This window comes from Takifugu rubripes, chromosome 20, assembly GCF_901000725.2.
Source record: "Takifugu rubripes chromosome 20, fTakRub1.2, whole genome shotgun sequence".
Classification (NCBI taxonomy): domain Eukaryota; kingdom Metazoa; phylum Chordata; class Actinopteri; order Tetraodontiformes; family Tetraodontidae; genus Takifugu; species Takifugu rubripes.
In genome coordinates this window covers 17,967,129-17,985,926 of record NC_042304.1, presented here as the reverse complement: position 1 = coordinate 17,985,926, position 18,798 = coordinate 17,967,129, and the positions used below count along the sequence as shown (strand labels likewise).

The 18,798-nt window shown below is 49.2% G+C and overlaps 4 protein-coding genes across 8 annotated transcripts in view; 2 read left to right on the top strand and 2 right to left on the bottom strand.

Annotated features, from left to right (window-relative positions):
* LOC101073720 (filamin-A-like) overlaps window positions 1–454 on the bottom strand; it is a 10,888-nt gene extending 10,434 nt beyond the window's left edge. The window contains 1 exon segment of the mRNA XM_029828415.1: window positions 353–454. Coding sequence (XP_029684275.1) covers window positions 353–454 — 102 coding nt within the window.
* Window positions 455–3,893: 3,439 nt separating this feature from the next.
* On the bottom strand, window positions 3,894–5,318 carry LOC115247263 (ninjurin-1). The gene is given in 7 exon segments (XM_074084903.1): window positions 3,894–4,073; window positions 4,142–4,277; window positions 4,395–4,500; window positions 4,502–4,555; window positions 4,558–4,632; window positions 5,047–5,124; window positions 5,271–5,318. Coding segments are annotated over 7 exon segments (552 nt in total). The 3' UTR covers window positions 3,894–4,018.
* Window positions 5,319–6,303: 985 nt separating this feature from the next.
* On the top strand, window positions 6,304–11,328 carry dnase1l1 (deoxyribonuclease I-like 1). Of its 4 annotated transcripts, none has more exons than XM_029827705.1 (9): window positions 6,304–6,419; window positions 6,869–7,024; window positions 7,289–7,377; window positions 7,438–7,527; window positions 7,601–7,713; window positions 7,820–7,932; window positions 8,008–8,165; window positions 8,939–9,035; window positions 10,620–11,328. In XM_029827705.1, exons 2-9 carry the CDS (start codon window positions 6,878–6,880, stop codon window positions 10,782–10,784), a joined length of 972 nt encoding a protein of 323 aa, XP_029683565.1. In that variant the 5' UTR covers window positions 6,304–6,419; window positions 6,869–6,877; the 3' UTR covers window positions 10,785–11,328. The 4 variants fall into 4 exon arrangements, with proteins under 4 accessions (XP_029683565.1, XP_029683567.1, XP_029683566.1 ...); XM_029827707.1 differs by having other exon boundaries at window positions 6,359–6,423; XM_029827706.1 differs by lacking the exon at window positions 6,304–6,419 and adding an exon at window positions 6,430–6,739.
* Window positions 11,329–11,490: 162 nt separating this feature from the next.
* prkcz (protein kinase C, zeta) overlaps window positions 11,491–18,798 on the top strand; it is a 28,145-nt gene continuing 20,837 nt past the window's right edge. The window contains exons 1-5 of one of the 2 annotated variants that reach the window (XM_029827704.1): window positions 11,491–14,617; window positions 15,680–15,811; window positions 16,756–16,877; window positions 17,591–17,680; window positions 17,815–17,865. In XM_029827704.1, the coding sequence (XP_029683564.1) occupies window positions 15,741–15,811; window positions 16,756–16,877; window positions 17,591–17,680; window positions 17,815–17,865 (334 nt within the window). In that variant the 5' untranslated portion in view covers window positions 11,491–14,617; window positions 15,680–15,740. Of the gene's footprint in view, window positions 14,618–14,752; window positions 15,812–16,755; window positions 16,878–17,590; window positions 17,681–17,814; window positions 17,866–18,798 lie in introns of both variants that reach the window. The other variant, XM_029827703.1, reaches the window with a different exon arrangement.

The following is an 18,798-nucleotide window of genomic DNA, read 5'->3' as shown; positions in this document are numbered from 1 at the left end:
GACACTAAACATCCTTCTGCTGTTTTTTCTTAAGCTCGACAAAGTTGGAATTGTGAGATTTTGGCAAAAGGAAAATTAGGGTTAAACTTAGGGAAAAGGAAAGTTTTGGAAGGTTTCAGGGTTCATTTCACAAAAACGACACATTAACATGTGACACTAATTACTTTTAAACGTTTAGAAATTCTGCAAATGTTCTGTATTAAAGAGATTTAAATCTTGAAGTCCTGAGATAAGACCAGCGTCCCAGGACGTGATCTGCTGGATCTGGTCTCCAGGTGCTGGTCAGGGTTAGCACGTGCACGTTAACGCGCACGTTCCGTTCAGCCCCACAGAGAAAAGGAGCCAGACTGGCTGGAGCCATGGGGCCCAGATCGGGTTCTGGCTGGAGCCATGGGGCCCAGATCGGGTTCTGGCTGGAGCCATGGGGCCCAGATCGGGTTCTGGCTGGAGCCATGGGGCCCAGATCGGGTTCTGGCTGCACTGACAAGCAGCAACAGCTGCGCCCAACAGTGACTCCTAATTAACGTTAATTAGCTTGGCAGCTATTTCCTCCATTCATTCTTGAATCCCATCAAATGCTGCAAACGATTGTTGGGTTTGATGACAATTTCAGAAAATCTGAGAAAATCTGATGGTCAACCTGAAATATCACGAGTGTGTAACATCACTAACGTGTGTGTGTGTGTGTGTGTGTGTGCAGGGCGTAATATGCTTCTGGTCGGTGTGGATGGTCCAAAGGTTCCCTGTGAGGAGATCCTGGTCAAACATCTGGGGAACCGCATGTACAACGTCAGCTACCAGCTGAAGGAGAAGGGCGAGTACATCCTGGTGGTCAAATGGGGCGACGAGCACATCCCAGGCAGCCCCTACCACATCCTGGTCTGAACTAGGCCCAGATCCACCATCTTCTGTTCCACTGCAGTTCTGTCCTTTGTTTACAGTCTCTTCTTGTAGCTTCTGGTAAAAGCGTCACTCTGAGCCCCACAAAGTCTCCAAAGATCAAAGATTCGATTCCTCTGAATACTCAGTGGCCCAGAGATGCACCTTTAGATCTGTAGGTTGGTGGTGGATATCAGACTCATAGATGCTAGCGTAGCACTAGATTAGCAGCATTAGATGGAAGGTTACGTTTACACTGGAGGAATTAACTCTTTCCGTACACGAATAACCACAAACACCAGCTTCCTTCCTGACTTTAACCGTCACCGCAGCATTAGATCAGAACCCTCTCGGCATGCTTTCACCTGCTGCTAGCATGGCTAGCGTGTTCAGCGCTGCAGTTTTAGTGTGTTTAGCTTCAACCTGATGGTATACCTGAATGAATAATGCTGGTTCGACAGTCTCTACTTTCTACTGTTGAAACAAGGAAACTTTTTCATTAAAATCTTTTAAAAGGGACGTTTTTCTTAAGCTGCGCTGGACAAAACAGCTGAGACGATCGCTTTGCTGACACACACGGGGGGAAAATGACCAAAAAAAGTGTTTGCATCTCACAATCTTCAGGCCTTCCTTCAGCATTTCAGCTAACTTTCATCAGCAAAAAAAACTTCCTGAAAACAAAAAGGCTTTAAAAGTGTTTGTAAGACAGTATTTTGATACACAATAAAGTATTTTTCTGTCAGTCCAGGCTGTCTTTGTTTTCAACTCGCATACAGAACAAACTTCAGCCGGTGCGTAACCATGACCACCTGCCTCCAGGGGGCGCTGCAGGAAGATGTTGGAAATCTTTGTTTTCCTGGTTGATTAACAACTTTTAAACGACTACTGCACTCATGCGATTAATCTATTATTTTAGAAGCTGAAAAGGGATCAGTTTATTTTTGGGTCCACTTTGATGACAGGAGTCACACACACACACACTCTCAGGTATTTTTTGCTATTTCACTTGTCGTGAGGGGGGGGGCAGCAGCTTGCTGACGGTCTCCAGTGGGAGCTGGTGGCCTCTTCAAGAGGGGCCCAGAGGGTGTGTTCCAACTCCAGGGCTCCTCTTCAGCCTCCCTGACACGGTCCAAGCCCACGTCCTGGACCCTGTTCTCTTTACGCACTCGTGAGGGTTGGACGCCACCAATGTGTTTAGAATTATTATGGACAGGCACGTTCGGGGGGGGTGTCATGATCTGTAACCCGGAAGGGTTTTTGGGCGAGCCAGACGAGGGTTAGGGTGGGTTATGGTTATGGTTAGGGTGGGTTAGAGGGTTAGGGTGGGTTAGGGTTATGGTTAGGGTGGGTTATGGTTAGGGTTAGTGTGGGTTAGGGTTAGGGTGGGTTAGAGGGTTAGGGTGGGTTAGGGTTAGGGTGGGTTAGAGGGTTAGGGTGGGTTATGGTTAGGGTGGGTTAGAGGGTAAGGGTTAGGGGGGTTAGAGGGTTAGGGTGGGTTAGGGTTAGGGTGGGTTAGAGGGTTAGGGTGGGTTATGGTTAGGGTGGGTTAGAGGGTAAGGGTTAGGGTGGGTTAGAGGGTTAGGGTGGGTTAGGGTGGGTTATGGTTAGGGTGGGTTAGGGTTAGGTTGGGTTATGGTTAGGGTGGGTTAGGGTTAGGGTGGGTTAGAGGGTTATGGTTAGGGTGGGTAAGGGTTAGTGGAGGTTGGACTGTGGAGTATCTGACAATGCCGTGTGGCTAGCCACAGGATTCATTTTTCTAGGGTTAGGGTTTAGGGTTAGCCCCCCGACCTACGAGGTCCTCAGAGGCCTAGCTCCATCCTACCTGGAGGAGCTAGTGACACCTTACCAGCCCAACAGACCGCTCCGCTCTCAGAATGCTGGTCTCTAGGAGTAGAATGGGGGGCCAGCATTTAGATGCTGGATGGATGGATGGATGGATGGATGATGAATGGATGGATGAATGATGGATGATGAATGAATGAATGATGGATGACGATGGATGGATGATGGATGGATGGATTGATGGATGGATGATGGATGAATGAATGATGGATGATGGATGGATGGATTGATGGATGCATGGATGATGGATGGATGAATGATGGATGATGGATGGATGATGGATAATGGATGGATGATGGATGATGGATGAATGATGGATGATGGATGAATGCATGATGGATGAATGGATGATGGATGAATGAATGATGGATGATGGATGATGGATGAATGAATGATGGATGATGGATGAATGCATGATGGATGGATGGATGATGGATGGATGAATGATGGATGATGGATGGTGGATGAATGGATGAATGAATGATGGATGAATGATGGATGATGGATGGATGGATGATGAATGATGGATGGATGATGATGGATGGATGATGAATGAATGAATGATGGATGATGATGGATGGATGATGGATGATGGATGATGGATGATGGATGGATGGATTGATGGATGGATGGATGAATGAATGATGGATGGATGAATGATGGATGATGGATGATGGATGGATGATGGATGATGGATGAATGGATGGATGGATGGATGATGGATGAATGAATGATGGATGATGGATGGATGGGATGATGATGGATGGATGAATGAATGATGGATGGATGGATGATGATGGATGATGATGGATGAATGAATGATGGATGGATGAATGATGGATGGATGATGGATGAATGGATGGATGATGGATGATGGATGATGGATGAATGAATGGATGAATGATGGATGGATGATGGATGAATGAATGAATGATGGATGGATAATGAATGAATGAATGATGGATGGATGGATGGATGATGGATGATGGATGAGGATGGATGATGGATGGATGACGGATGAATGAATGATGGATGAATGATGGATGATGGATGGATGATGGATGATGGATGGATGGCTGCTGGCTGGCTGGCTGACTGCTGGATGGCTGGATGATGGATGATGGATGGATGACGGATGACTGCCTGCTGGTTATTCCGCTTTTTACTTCCAGCCCTGTGGCCAGCCGACAGCGCCACCACTGAGAACATTCCAGGAACGTGAGCTGATCTTTCTGGTCGTTGCCGACGGTGACGAAGGCCTGGGGACCTTCTGAGGATCTTCTACAACCGCTGCTGGTCAGTTTTCACCACTGGGCGGCTCAGATATGGAGATGACCGGTGATGCTAATGATCTGGACACAGAAGAACCCGTCAGAACCCGACAGAACAGGAACTCTTCGTGTGCTGCTTCTCCTCATACCGGACAACTTGTCCCTCGAACCCAAGAGCTGTTATGAAGATGTTGATGAGGACCGTGAAGAAGACGAAGACCGTTGCCACATTGTTCATTCTGTTCAACTTGGCGTGTTTCCTCACGTCGTTCAGATCGTACTTGACTGCTGGCGAGACACAAACATTCAGGTGTGACCTTGGTTCTGGGACCTTGGTTCTGGGACCTTGGTTCTGGGACCTTGGTTCTGGGACCAGGACAGAGACCACAGGAAGACACTTGCCGATGAAGATGAGCAGCAGCCCCACGATGACCTGCAGCGTGATGGACAGAGACAGCAGAACCACCAGGGGGGGGTAGAAGCGGTACTGTGGACCCACTTACAGGGCGGGTCTTCAGCTGGGACGAGTTGGCCATCAGTAGAGCCACGTCCAAGCATGCTCTGGGGCCGCCGTCTTCTTGGTGGCGTAGTGGTTGATGTTCATGGGCCGATGGGTTTTCCCAGAGGGGCCCGTCAGAGCCTGGAGGGGCAGAGACATCATCATCACTGCCCACGGACGGTGGCAGCCAGATATCCCACAATGCATTTCAGCTTGGCGAGGAACAGCACCAGCAGTGGTGGACAGTGTGTACTACAAGGTACGTGTGTGTGCGTGTGGGTGTGTGTGCGTGTGTGCGCGTGTGTGCGTGTGCGTGTTGCGTGTGTGTGCGTGTGTGTGTGTGTGCGTGCGTGCGTGCGTGTGTGTGTGTGTGTGTGTGTGTGGTGTGTGTGTGTGGGTGTGCGTGTGTGTGTGTGTGTGCGTGTGTGTGTGTGCGTGTGGTGTGTGTGTGTGTGTGTGTGTGTGTGCGTGTGTGTGGGTGTGGCAAGAACAACATTCCCTCCGTTCTCTCGAGGCTCTGCCTGATCTTGTAGCACAAACAGTCGAGAGTCACACCTGACAGCCACTTTCCATTGATCTGCGCAGGTCCTGATCCACCAGGTCCTGATCCAGCAGGTCCTGATCCACCAGGTCCTGATCCAACAGTGACCATGAGGGAGAAGTGTTCTGAAGGCTTCCCAGATGTTGGTCGGTTGTGGGCTTGGACGGCCCAAGTTCACCCAGCTGCTGCCTTCAGCGGGGGAACCTCAGAACTGTTGTGACCTGTTGGTTCTGCTCACCTCTACGTCGGCCAGTTTCAGTTCTGCTCTGTTGATTCTGTTCTCCATAATCTTCTCAGCCCAAAGTCCATAACATGTTCTGGTCTGCTCACAGAAGGACTAAACAGCGAAGGAGTCAAACAGGTGTGACGCAGCAGGACTCCGCCCATCATTCCACAGCAGCTGCTCACCTTCAGCACGACTGTGATCCTGTCAGAACCTTTCTGTTTGGACACCAACACAATCGCAGTAACAGTCGGACGTATGATGATGAACAGGTAGAAGATAAGATAAGATAAGATAAGATAAGATAAGATAAGATAAGATAAGATAAGATAAGATAAGATCAAATAAAACTTTATTGGGAATTCACGTGTTACAGAAGTAGTAGAAAATCCTTTTTGCGCATGATGATGTTTGATCATATTAAATTCATGGTATTAAAAACAAATTTCAAGCAACAAAATAACTATTTTTAATCAAAGGTTTCAAAAACGAACTTTCTGGAAAGTGAACGCGGTGCTGCCCCCTGGCGGCAAAGACATTGACTGCAGTCGAGATTTACGTCGCTGCCTCATTATTCCGGACTTATTTTACGTAAAATATTTAAAATAGTTTGTATTTCATTGCTCAATTTCAAATAAAAAATGGAAATGTAAACTGTCGCTTTGTATTAAAATCTAAACGTGTGAAAAATGACAGAATGAGATTCGTGTGAATTCAGTCCTCCAGACTTTCTGGAGTCACCAGCACGTCTAAAGGTCACTGCACCGAGGCGGGTCCGGACCCCCCCCCGGCGGGTCCAGACCCCCCTGGCGGGTCCACACCCCACCCCCACCCCCCGGCGGGTCCAGACCTCCCCCCCTGGCGGGTCCGCCCCCGCCGCAGGTCCAGACCCCCCTGGCGGGTCCAGACCCCCCCCCCCCCGCGGGTCCACACCCCACCCCACCCCCCGGCGGGTCCGCCCCCCCCGCAGGTCCAGACCCCCCCGGCGGGTCCAGACCTCCTCCCCCCGCCCGCGGGTCCCCCCCCTGGCGGGTCCGGACCCGCCCCCCGGAAACCCTGACGGACAGAAGCAGCTGCAGCTGCAAACTGGAGATAAACTGCGCAGACGTCAGCGCGTGACGCACGCGAGCAGCCGAAACAGGAAACGCGGAGAGGCTCCGAAAGGTCTGTAAGTCTTTAAAAGGGTTACAACGAACATAACGAGCAACAGTGGCAGTTTTAACTGGTCGTGAATCAGGGTTTGGACTTGGATGACGACAGATTCATTTTCTTTCACACCGAGGAAAAAAGTTCTTCATTTAGAGGAAGAATAAAGTGGGTGGAACCTGGTCTGTTCAGCTAAGAATAACCAGAACCTTCGGTGGACACCAGACAGTCAGTTTAAGCAGAAACAGGAACACCAGCGTTGTGCTGGAGGCTCTTTTCTGGAGCTCTCGCCTGCTCTTCCTAATCCTACTGCTCCTAATGTTCCTCCAGCTCTTCAGGTTCTTCCAGCTCCTCCTGTTTATGTTCTTGGTTTTGTAAAACCAGATTTTTGATCAATGTCTGGATGCTGTGGGTGCAAAATCTACTCATGTTCTCACTGACTATATCTACTCAAATCTCACTCACAGTTCTGCACCATGAAGTTCTCCATCCTCCTGCTGATCTTCTTCACGGATCTTTGTCATGTTGATGCATCATCGGACTTCAGGATCTGTGCCTTCAATCTCCACAACTTTGGGGAGTCCAAGTCTAAGAAGACCAGCGTGATGCACACTCTGACCCGGGTGAGACCACCAGCTGAGGGACTATGATGCCAACTTCATTTAGAGAGATCAAGCAGAACTTCAGATTCTTGTGTAGAACCTTTCGGTTGGCCTCTGAAGCACCTGCGTCTTCATTTTTCACACTTCTATTCACACATGCAGCCTCCACAAATCTCCTTTCGAGCAGAAACGTTGCAGAAGCAACCGTGATCTGGTTTGAGAAGCCTCAGTCAAACACCTTGTGAAGATGTTCTTCTGTGGATGGTCTACCTCCTGTGTTTCCAGATCATCGCTCGCTGTGATGTGACCCTCCTTCAGGAAGTCAGAGACCGTAAAGAGCGAGCGCTGCCTCAGCTGATGGAACTTCTCAACAGGTGAGATGTTGGTCCACTGTAGAGGCTGAAGAGTCCTCCTCATCACCTGATTGTTCCCAGGTATGACTCTGAGCGCAGGTTCCAGGCTGTGGCCAGTCGGAGGTTGGGCAGGTCAGACTCCTATCAGGAGCAGTATGTGTTCGTGTACAGGTGAGAAGAACCATGTTCCATGAGTCCATGTTCTTGTCAGTGTGCAGCTTCACTGAGGTGCTGATGTGTTCAGGACCGACACGGCTACAGTCACAGGACAGTATCAGTCCCCTGATAATCGACCTGGAGACGTGGACGCCTTTGCCAGAGAGCCTTTTGTGGTCCGCTTTAGAGCCCCAAAGACAGGTCAGTGCTCAAGTTCTTCCAGCAAACATGACTACAGATGTGACAGATGTGGATGTTTAAACCTTCATGCCCACCCCACCCCCACCACCAACACTGCCATCCTCAGCCATAAAGGAGTTTGTCCTCATACCACAACACACTGCTCCAGCCAACACCACAAAGGAACTTGATGCTCTCTATGATGTTCTGCAGGATGTGAGGAAGATGTGGAAGACTGAGGTACCAGCAGACCTTCAGTTAGAACATCAGGATATGATGGTGAAGAAACCTTCATGTTTCTCTTTATATGAGCAGGATGTGATGCTTCTAGGAGACTTCAACGCAGACTGTGGCTACCTCGCCAAGAAAAACAGGGAGAAGCTTCAACTGATCACAGATCAGAACCTCCACTGGCTCATCGCAGACAAGACCGACACCACCGTGAGAGCCAGCACATCCTGCTCGTACGACAGGTGAACAGGATCATGTCTGCCACTCCGACACACTCACTCCTGGTTCGGTACACTACCACAACAGGAAAGAACATCAAGTGTCAAAGAGCAGGCGGCGTTCCTCAGTGTTCCGTGTTCTAACAGGCTCCTGCAGGACACAGGAACACTGAAGGTCTCACACCGACGGTCTCACACCGACGGTCTCACACTAAAGGTCTCACACCGACGGTCTCACACCGAAGGTCTCACACCGACGGTCTCACACCGACGGTCTCACACCGACGGTCTCACACCGAAGGTCTCACACCGACGGTCTCACACCGACGGTCTCACACCGAAGGTCTCACACCGACGGTCTCACACCGAAGGTCTCACACCGACGGTCTCACACCGACGGTCTCACACCGACGGTCTCACACCGAAGGTCTCACACCGACGGTCTCACACCGACGGTCTCACACCGACGGTCTCACACTAAAGGTCTCACACCGACGGTCTCACACCGACGGTCTCACACCGACGGTCTCACACTAAAGGTCTCACACCGACGGTCTCACACCGAAGGTCTCACACCGACGGTCTCACACTGAAGGTCTCACACCGAAGGTCTCACACCGACGGTCTCACACTAAAGGTCTCACACCGACGGTCTCACACCCGACGGTCTCACACCGACGGTCTCACACTGAAGGTCTCACACCGACGGTCTCACACTAAAGGTCTCACACCGACGGTCTCACACCGAAGGTCTCACACCGACGGTCTCACACTGAAGGTCTCCTCTGTTGTTCCAGGATCGTCGTACATGGACAAAGATTTGCCAATGCAGTCGTGCCTTTGTCGGCCAAACCGTTCAACTTCCAGATGGAATATCATCTGACAGAGGAACAGGTGAACACCTGCAGAACCACCCCACACCTGCAGAACCACCCCACACCTGCAGAACCACCCCACAGCTACAGAACCACCCCACACCTGCAGAACCACCCCACACCTGCAGAACCACCCCACAGCTACAGAACCACCAAACAGCTACAGAACCACCCCACACCTAGAGAACCACCCCACACCTACAGAACCACCAAACAGCTACAGAACCACCCCACACCTAGAGAACCACCCCACAGCTACAGAACCACCCCACACCTAGAGAACCACCCACACCTACAGAACCACCCCATACCTACAGAACCACCAAACAGCTACAGAACCACCCCACACCTAGAGAACCACCCCACAGCTACAGAACCACCCCACACCTGCAGAACCACCAAACAGCTACAGAACCACCCCACACCTAGAGAACCCACCCCACACCTACAGAACCACCCCACAGCTACAGAACCACCAAACAGCTACAGAACCACCCCACACCTAGAGAACCACCCCACACCTACAGAACCACCCCATACCTACAGAACCACCAAACAGCTACAGAACCACCCCACACCTAGAGAACCACCCCACACCTACAGAACCACCCCATACCTACAGAACCACCAAACAGCTACAGAACCACCCCACACCTAGAGAACCACCCCACACCTACAGAACCACCCCACAGCTACAGAACCACCCCACACCTGCAGAACCACCAAACAGCTACAGAACCACCCCACACCTAGAGAACCACCCCACACCTAGAGAACCACCCCACACCTACAGAACCACCCCACACCTAGAGAACCACCCCACAGCTACAGAACCACCCCACACCTGCAGAACCACCAAACAGCTACAGAACCACCCCACACCTACAGAACCACCCCACAGCTACAGAACCACCCCACAGCTACAGAACCACCCCACAGCTACAGAACTACCCCACAGCTACAGAACCACCACAGTGCTACAGAACCAACACATAACTACAAAACCACCACACATCTGCAGAGTCCCCATGCAGATACAGAACCACCATACCTCAGCAGAACCACCGTGCAGCTACAGAACCAGCACATCTGAAGCACACAATATTCTTTGCTCTCATGGGAGGGGTTTTAAGTCACCCATGAAGTGACTTTCCCATAACCAGGGACATAACAGGGACTCCTGATATTCTGACAACAGGTGGCTGGAACAGAGAAGGGTGAGCTCTCGATTGGAGGTCTAGATTTGAGCATTCTTCATGAAAAGCATAACAAGCCTCACCCATCCATCTCATGAACAAGAACCTGACATTCCTTCTGTCCTCCACTAGGGGCAGTAAGTGCCCCTGCTGGGTTATGTTCTGCTTCATCTCACTGACAGTGTCTGATGGTGGAATGTAACTTCCAATAATACTTCATTACCACCATCATCTTCTCAGGCCTGATTGCCAGAGAGTCTTGGCATCTGTGAAGAAGGTGTTCAAACATTAAAGAGAGAAAACTGTTAAAATCACCAGTTTTCATGAGTATTTCATACACGTGTCACAAAATTTGTGTAGGGATGATAGAGGTGTGTTTTATTGTTTATTTTTCCATTTTTGTTCAGGCACTTGAGGTCAGCGACCATTACCCTGTGGAGGTCCTGCTTAAGAATGCTGCTCCCACACTCCTTCCTTCCTGTTTTGGGGAATTAACCAGAGAAACAGAACTGAAAATGTTCTTCTTTTTTTTTTTTTGGAGCTCACTTGTTCTCCAGAGGTTAACATGGTAATGTGAGTACCCCAGTGTCTCCTCCTGGACACTAGGGGTCTCTGTGACTTTGCCTCCTGGACACTAGGGGTCTCTGTGACTTTGCCTCCTGGACACTAAGGGTCTCTGTGACTTTGCCTCCTGGACACTAGGGGTCTCTGTGACTTTGCCTCCTGGACACTAAGGGTCTCTGTGACTTTGCCTCCTGGACACTAGGGGTCTCTGTGACTTTGCCTCTCGGTGTCTTGCAGGTCGTGATTCGTCCTGCCCATGAAATGGCTCAGTCTCAGGCCATTTTCCTGGGCGTTCCTTCAAACCATTGTTCATAATTTACTGATGATGAGTGTTTTTAGGTTTGGAGCCCAAGTGGTAAATCAAAATTACTTTCCTTTCGGATCTATACCTGTCTGGTCTCAACAGTTGTTGCAATTAGTAGGCGGATTGTGACAGTAACATAAACTCTTGTTAAGTTACAAGAATTGAGGTGTTTTTCATTTTCCAAGTCATTTTTTATTTCAACTGATTAAGTTACCCTTCCCAGCTTTGTTAAAAAAATACAGCCTGATTATCATTGTGTGTATCCTGCTTTAGAGTCTAACCCTGACTGACTGTTGGATCTAATAATAACAGATACAAACACTAAGAACAGTATACACATAGCAAATACATATAGCACATTTAAGTGAACATCGTCAGTGTAACTACAACTTCAATCACACTTCCAGGACATCGGCCTATGACAGGAGGAACAGGCTTAAGCTCTGTGACGGCCACTTGGTCAACAGCGACCCCTACAGGTTTAGCGCGTCGCTGCACGGTCAAGGCTGGACCTGTTTGAGAGCCATGTTGAATACACGTGTGGACGTGGAGAAGTCTCTATTAGACTGATTTAATTAGCAATTTATGCCTGACAATTCATACATCTTTCACATACCCTGGACATTTGTTCAATTGTTTTTGATACTTCAAACTTTACGTTTGATTTAAAACCTTAAATTGTTGTGTCCTTATATGTAACATGAATTTTGAGTCAGCTGTTACATCCAGACGAGAACCCCCAGGATTCTCCTCCTTCCGAATGCACCCCTTCCTTCCAGTCACCTTTACAACCTCTCGAAATCTGAGCAAGAGGCAATGGAACAGTACATTTCGGACTTTCTGGCCACCGGGCTAATCCATCCCTCTTCCTCCCCCATGGGTGCGTTGTTTTTCTTCATCAAGAAGAAGGATGGGTCCCTGCTTTCGTGCACTGACTACTGGGCCTTAACGAAATAACCATAAGGAACAAGTATCCTCTGCCTCTAATTGATGCTGTGTTCAGTCCTCTGCCCAAGGCCCGAGTCTTCACCAAGCTCAATTTATGGAATGTTTATCACCTTGTCCAGATCTGCAGGGGGGAAAAGTGGAAGAGGGCTTTCAACCCTTCCCTCGGATATTTCGAGTATCTAGTGATGAGGTTAGAATCAACAAATGCCCCTGCTGTCTTCCAGGCCCTTGTTAATGTTTTGCAGGACATGTTAAATAGATTCCTGTTAGTCTACATTGATGACATCCTTATCCTAACATATCCAACATTTTTGATTGGTGCTCCAAAGGCTGCGTGAGAACTGTCTGTTAAGGCTAAAAACTATAAATTCCATTTACTATGCGAATTACCGGCGCTTCATCCAGAACTACAGCAAGGTAGTGTCTCCCCTTACCGGCCTGACGTCCACCCTCCAGCCTTTTTCTTCAAACAAAGCAGAGACCGCATTCATTCGTCTCAAGCCCTCGTTCACCTTGGCTTCCATTCTGGTCCATCCGGACATCAACCTCCAACTCCTTGTGGAGGTGGATGCCTCGGGTTCGTTGGATGACATGTTGTAATATGGGAAACAGTGAATTCTTGGCTGTTGTGCTTGCGTTGCAAGAGTGGCCACATTGGTTGGAGGGATCAGTTCAGCCGTTCTTTGTCTGGACTGACCACAAGAACCTTGCTTTCCTCCGCAATGCCAGGCGGCTGAACTCTTGACAGGCAGAGTGGGCACGCTTCCTTGGGCATTTCAATTTCACCCTTACCTATCGACCCGGGTCACGGAATGTGAAGCCTGATGCCTTGTCCCGCCAGTTCTCTCTAGACCCCTCCAGCACAGATCCTAGTTCGATTCTGCCTCCCTCCTGCATTGTTTGTGCAGCCTCCTGGTTGGTGGAGGAGATGGTCCGGTGGGCACAGTTGGCTGATCCTGGCCCTGCTGAGACGCCTCACAACTGGCTGTTTGTTCCGAAATCCGCTCAATCTGACGTCCTTCTCTGGCGGCACTCTTCAATGTTGACTTCTCACCTTGGTCTCTTCCGGACCTTTTGCTTCCAGCAGGACACCAGGTCCTTTGTCGCTGCCTGTCTTGTTTGTGCTTGTGGTAAATCTTTGAACAGTCCTCCAGCCGGTGTCCTCAATCCTCTCCCAATTCCCCGTCGTCCCTGGTCACATTTCTATGGCTTTTTTTTATGGGCCTCCCTCCTTCTGATGGCAATGCGACCATCCTCACAGTGGTGGACTGCTTCTCCAAGGCAGTGTACTTCTTCCCCTTAGCTCTTTTCTCCAGCTGAGACGGGAGCATGTGTTCCGCCTCCAAGGTTTCCCCAGGGACATTGTCTCGGATCCGGGACCGTAGTTCACCTTGCAGGTTTGGAGAGCATTCTGTAGGGCCCTGGGGGCTACAGTGAGCCTTTCCTCTGGGTACCATCCCCAGTTGAATGGCCAGCCTCAGAGGGCCAACCAGTCCCTCAAGAGTGCCCTGCAGTGTGTTTCTGCCCATCAAATGCGCATGTGTTGGCCACCACAGGAATGTCTCCGTTTATGGCCTCCCTCAGCCACCAGCCTCCCTTTTTTGATGTCCAGGAGGATGAGGTGGCTGTGCCCTTGGTGCAGGCCAATCTGCGGTGCTGCCAAGCTGTTTGGCAGCAGGGCTGTTCTGCGCTCATTCTAACAGACTCACAAACCACCAATCGGTTCATGACTCCAGCTGCTCCGTATCGCCCTGGCTAGAGAATTTGGTTGTCCTCAAAGAATCTTCCCTTGCAAGTGGACTCCGTGAAGTTGGCTTGGTGAAGTTAGCCTGTGTCCCTCAAAGTGCACCCCTCTTTCCATGGGACCCTGTTAATGCCAGTCTCCAAGTCGGACCTTGTCCCTCAGTCCAAACCTTCCCCTGCCCCCCCTGTTCGATTGATGGTGGCCCAGCCTACACTGTCTGGTGGATCCTGGACGTGACAAGGACGGGGATTCAAGTTCCTGGTGGACCTGAAGAGCCCTGAAGAGCGATCATAGGTTCTGTGTCGGCACATCCTGGATGACGGACTTCTGAGTGACTTTTACCAGAGTCATCCGAACAAGTTGGGGAGGGCTCCAGGAGGCGCCCGTTGGGGGGCGCTGCTGTCATGATCCTGTGTTTCTGCCTGTTTTGTTGTTGCGGTTTGTTCCCGGCAGGGGGGTGTTTGACCTGTTTTCCTCTGGTGCACGCTGCCTGCTGCATCACCTGCAGCTAATCCGTTTGATTGGGAGCCTTTTTTAGCAGCCAACAGCAGCCCATCAGTGTCAGATCGTTTCGTCTGTGTTGTTTGTAATTGAGCGTCCCTAGATTTTACTTCTTGTTATTCCAGTTTTTCCAGGATTAATCTTGTGTCTTTTCTCCTTCCGAGGACTCTACGTCCCCTCCATTGAAGAGAACTGGTTCAAGTTGGGTTTCTGCACACGATTCACCATTGCACATTTTGGGTCGCACTTTGTAAATATAGTTAATATTGAGACTTCCTGCATCCTGTCTGCATTCTGGGATCCACCCTCGTGGACTGGTCCTTGTAACATTTTCTACAGAAATAGTGAGTTCCTGTTCATTATTTTCTGTGTATTAAGGGCACAAAAAAGCTAACTCCCTCTCCTCCTCCTTTCTTTTACATTTCTTTTACTGAAACTACTTTTTTGCTCTTTTTGAAACTTCACTACTACTTTCCCAGAGATCGGCACGGTGCCATTTAAAGACAGCTGCTGTTACCACTTATGCTTGAGCAATTAAGTGATTCTTTTTTAGGAAAAAAAATCTGCATGATGTTTATTGGTTGTACAGGGTGACATCTAAAAAAGGAAGTTACAGTAGTTGGGTTATGGGAAAATGACACAGTTCTTTCCAACTCTTGGTGATTGTCTGTTCATGTAAATATTATTCAGCACTTTAGTTTGTTCAAACTAATTCCTGTAGTTTGACCTAAATCCAGACTGAAAAACATTGTTTCATGATATAAACGCTTTAAGTTGTATAAAACCTGCCCTTTCGATGATCTTACCTAAAACGGCAGGTTTGATGTGGTCTATAGTAGTTCATTGCTGATGCGTCCAGATAGGCGTTTGTTGTTAGAGCTTTCATCACTGGCTGTCTTAGGAGCCTTTGAAAAGGAGCCTGTTTGGAGAGACCTGTTGACTGTCTGTGGTACATCTGCTTCTATACAGTTAAAAAGGTTTTTCGAAAAGGTTATGGACAGTGTCACGTCAACCACACGTCCCAGTTTTGAAGACTTAAATTGGAGAAAAGAGCCAAGACAAAAGGTGACATTACAGAGGTTTGAAAGAAAAATGCAGCTTTCTTCTAGAAATTCTGCATTTTAATAATCTTAAAGCAACAGGTGTGAAGCCAATTTACAAGCAATCGAGTTAATCGGCTGTCCAGAAAATGACCTTTCAATTTTCAACACTTAAACACCAACCTCAGAGAAGACTTTTATTGTTGCGTCTTATTTTGAAACCGGAAGTGACGTCTCATGTGTATTTGGTGGAGCAACAGTGGAATCTGATGCCGTGACAGAAACTTCTCAGAGAAATAAGAGGGAGGGAGAGAAAGGGAGAGTTTACCCTACCAACATTCCTAATATACCTGGTCAACGGGCCAGGCGATCCTTCAGGTAGTCGAGGATAGCCAGCAGGTCTCACCGCACAAGCGGTAGAACTGTCATGGATCAGGACTGGAACCAGGACCAGGACCTGGACCTGTGGCTGCTGAAGATTAAAGCGCATTACCGTGGGTGAGTACTGAAAAACACCTTTGGAACAGCTCAAATGTCATAAATGGTTAAAGATTCTTCAGGAAACAGGTGAAATGACCCGAACACACCTGGTCAACACCATCTCATCTACTCTTCACGCAACTTCCAGTCAGACTGAAATGTTTCCACGCAGCGAATGTAAAGTTTACTGAAGAAAGATTCAGGATTAATTCATAATTATATGTTAATCAATCTATTCATGGTCGATTTACTAAAGCAGCCATAATGGGACTGGTTAAACTGGAAACTGATTGAAATGAATAATATTAGTCCTCTTGTTGAGAGCGCCTCAGGTTGGGTTGGGTTGGGTTCTTCTCTGTGTGGAACATTTATGGCAGGTGGACTCTGACACGTGTGTTCACTGGTTAGAAAGGTGGCTCTTTATGAGGACATGACCCAGTTTATGAGCTGAGATGTTATCAATAATCCTTAACTCCTTTCAAGAATTCTGGATTCGTTGTTCCAGTTATCCTCTCTGTCCCATTTCCCCACGGGGATGAATAAAGTTCATTTTAATCTTAATAACCTGCCATTTACCCTCTCTCTCCCAGTATAACAGTCCAGTTCAACCCTATGTCCCAGTATAACCAGTCCAGTTCAAACCTTTCTCCCAGTATAACCAGTCCAGTTCAACGCTCTGTCCCAGTATAACCAGTCCAGTTCAACCCTCTGTCCCAGGATAACCAATCCAGTTCAACCCTCTGTCCCAGTATAACCAGTCCAGTTCAACCCTCTGTCCAGTTCAACCCTCTGTCCCAGTATAACCAGTCCAGTTCAAACCTTTCTCCCAGTATAACCAGTCCAGTTCAACGCTCTGTCCCAGTATAACCAGTCCAGTTCAACCCTCTGTCCCAGGATAACCAATCCAGTTCAACCCTCTGTCCCAGTATAACCAGTCCAGTGTGCCTGTCTGTGCTGTGTAGGGACATGCTGATGACCGACCTCCCAGCCTCTTTGACCTTTGACCAGCTGTGTGAGGAGGTGAAGATGCTGTGCAGCGTTGCCAGGTTCCAGCCAATCACGTTGAAGTGGATTGATGATGAAGGTGGGTGTGGCTGTGGTTCTGAATGATGAAGGTGGGTGTGGCTGTGGTTCTGAATGATGAAGGTGGGTGTGACAGTGGTTCTGAATGATGAAGGTGGGTGTGGCTGTGGTTCTGAATGATGGTGGGTGTGGCTGTGGTTCTGAATGATGAAGGTGGGTGTGGCTGTGGTTCTGAATGATGAAGGTGGGTGTGGCTGTGGTTCTGAATGATGAAGGTGGGTGTGGCTGTGGTTCTGAATGATGAAGGTGGGTGTGGCTGTGGTTCTGAATGATGAAGGTGGGTGTGACAGTGGTTCTGAGTGCTGGTGCTGCTCAGTCTGGCCTGTCGTTGAGTGTTGGCTGGTGCCTCTACCAGCCGTGCTGGGTTCTTCTGATGTATGAACATCTCTTCAGAACATTTGCACATTCTGGCAGCAACGGGAGCGTTTAAGTTGAAGACGTTTCACATCTCATCCAAGAGGCTGCTAACAGGCAGCTAGAACTGATGACCTGTGACAGAACCTGGTTTGGACTGGACTGGCCAAACCAGGGCCTCGCTCTCGGCTGTCAATCATTCCAGAAGAAACTGCTCAGAAAACAGAAAGTTTGGAAAAGCAGCGGCAGGTTACCATGGAGAACGTGATCTTCCTGTTGGAGTCACATGTCCAGATGTGTCTGCACACCTCATGGAGAATAAAAGGAGGTGGAACGTGTTCCTTCTGTTTGTGTACCCAGGAGATCCATGTACCATCTCATCCCAGCTGGAGCTGCAGGAGGCTCTTCGGATTTACAGTCGACAACGGAAGTCGTGGCTGCTGCTGCACGGTGAGCCTTCATCACAGTGTGTGTGTGTGTGTGTGAGCCTTCATCACAGTGTGTGTGTGTGTGTGTGTGTGAGCCTTCATCACACCTCCAGCTCTTTAACTCGTCTTCACTTGACTCCCCCTGATCACCTGCAGTGTTCCCCAGTGTTCCCCAGCAGCCTGGCATGGTCTGTCCTGGAGAGGATAGTGAGTACACACCCATGCACACACACACACCCATGCACACACACACCCATGCACACACACACACACACACACACACACACACACAACTCATGCACACACACAAGCACCTGATTACACCTGAATTTGGTAGTCCAGGTAATTGTGTGTGAGAGTGTGTGTGTAAGAGTGTGTGTGTGTGTGTGTGTGTGTGTGTGAGAGTGTGTGTGTGTGAGAGTGTGTGTGAGAGTGTGTGTGTGAGTGAGAGTGTGAGTGTGTGTGAGAGTGTGTGTGAGAGTGTGTGTGAGAGTGTGTGTGAGTGAGAGTGTGTGTAAGAGTGTGTAAAATGTGTGAGTGTGAGTGTGTGTGTGTGTGTGTGTTTGTGTGTGAGAGTGTGAGAGTGTGTGTGTGTGTGAGTGAGAGTGTGTGTGAGAGTGTGTGTGAGAGTGTGTGTGAGTGTGTGTGTGAGTGTGTGTGTGTGTGAGAGTGTGTGTGAGAGTGTGTGTGTGTGAGTGTGAGTGTGTGTGAGAGTGTGTGAGAGTGTGTGTGTGTGAGTGAGAGTGTGAGTGTGTGTGAGAGTGTGTGTGAGAGTGTGGGTGTGAGAGTGTGTGTAAGTGTGTGTGTGTGTGAGAGTGTGAGAGTGTGGGTGTGAGAGTGTGTGTAAGAGTGTGTAAAATGTGTGAGTGTGTGAGTGTGTGTGTGAGTGTGTGAGTGAGAGTGTGTGTAAGAGTGTGTAAAATGTGTGAGTGTGAGTGTGTGTTTGTGTGTGAGAGTGTGTGTGTGTGTGAGTGAGAGTGTGTGTGTGTCAGAATGATGGTCTTCCTCCCTTTTAACATCACATAGCCACACCCACCCACAGCCCCGCCCCCTCCCAGCATCCTCCTCTCCTCAGCTGTGTGGCACCACTGTCCCCCTGAGGGGGCGGAGCTTACAGCACTGCTGCATCACACAACACAG

Excerpts from the sequence above, each read along its gene's own strand:
- dnase1l1 (XM_029827705.1), top strand. The coding sequence starts at position 6,878 with ATGAAGTTCTCCATCCTCCTGCTGATCTTCTTCACGGATCTTTGTCAT. Across the intron at positions 7,714-7,819 it reads CTTTAGAGCCCCAAAGACAG|CCATAAAGGAGTTTGTCCTC; the intron begins GTCAGTGCTCAA and ends TGCCATCCTCAG. Across the intron at positions 7,933-8,007 it reads GGAAGATGTGGAAGACTGAG|GATGTGATGCTTCTAGGAGA; the intron begins GTACCAGCAGAC and ends TTATATGAGCAG.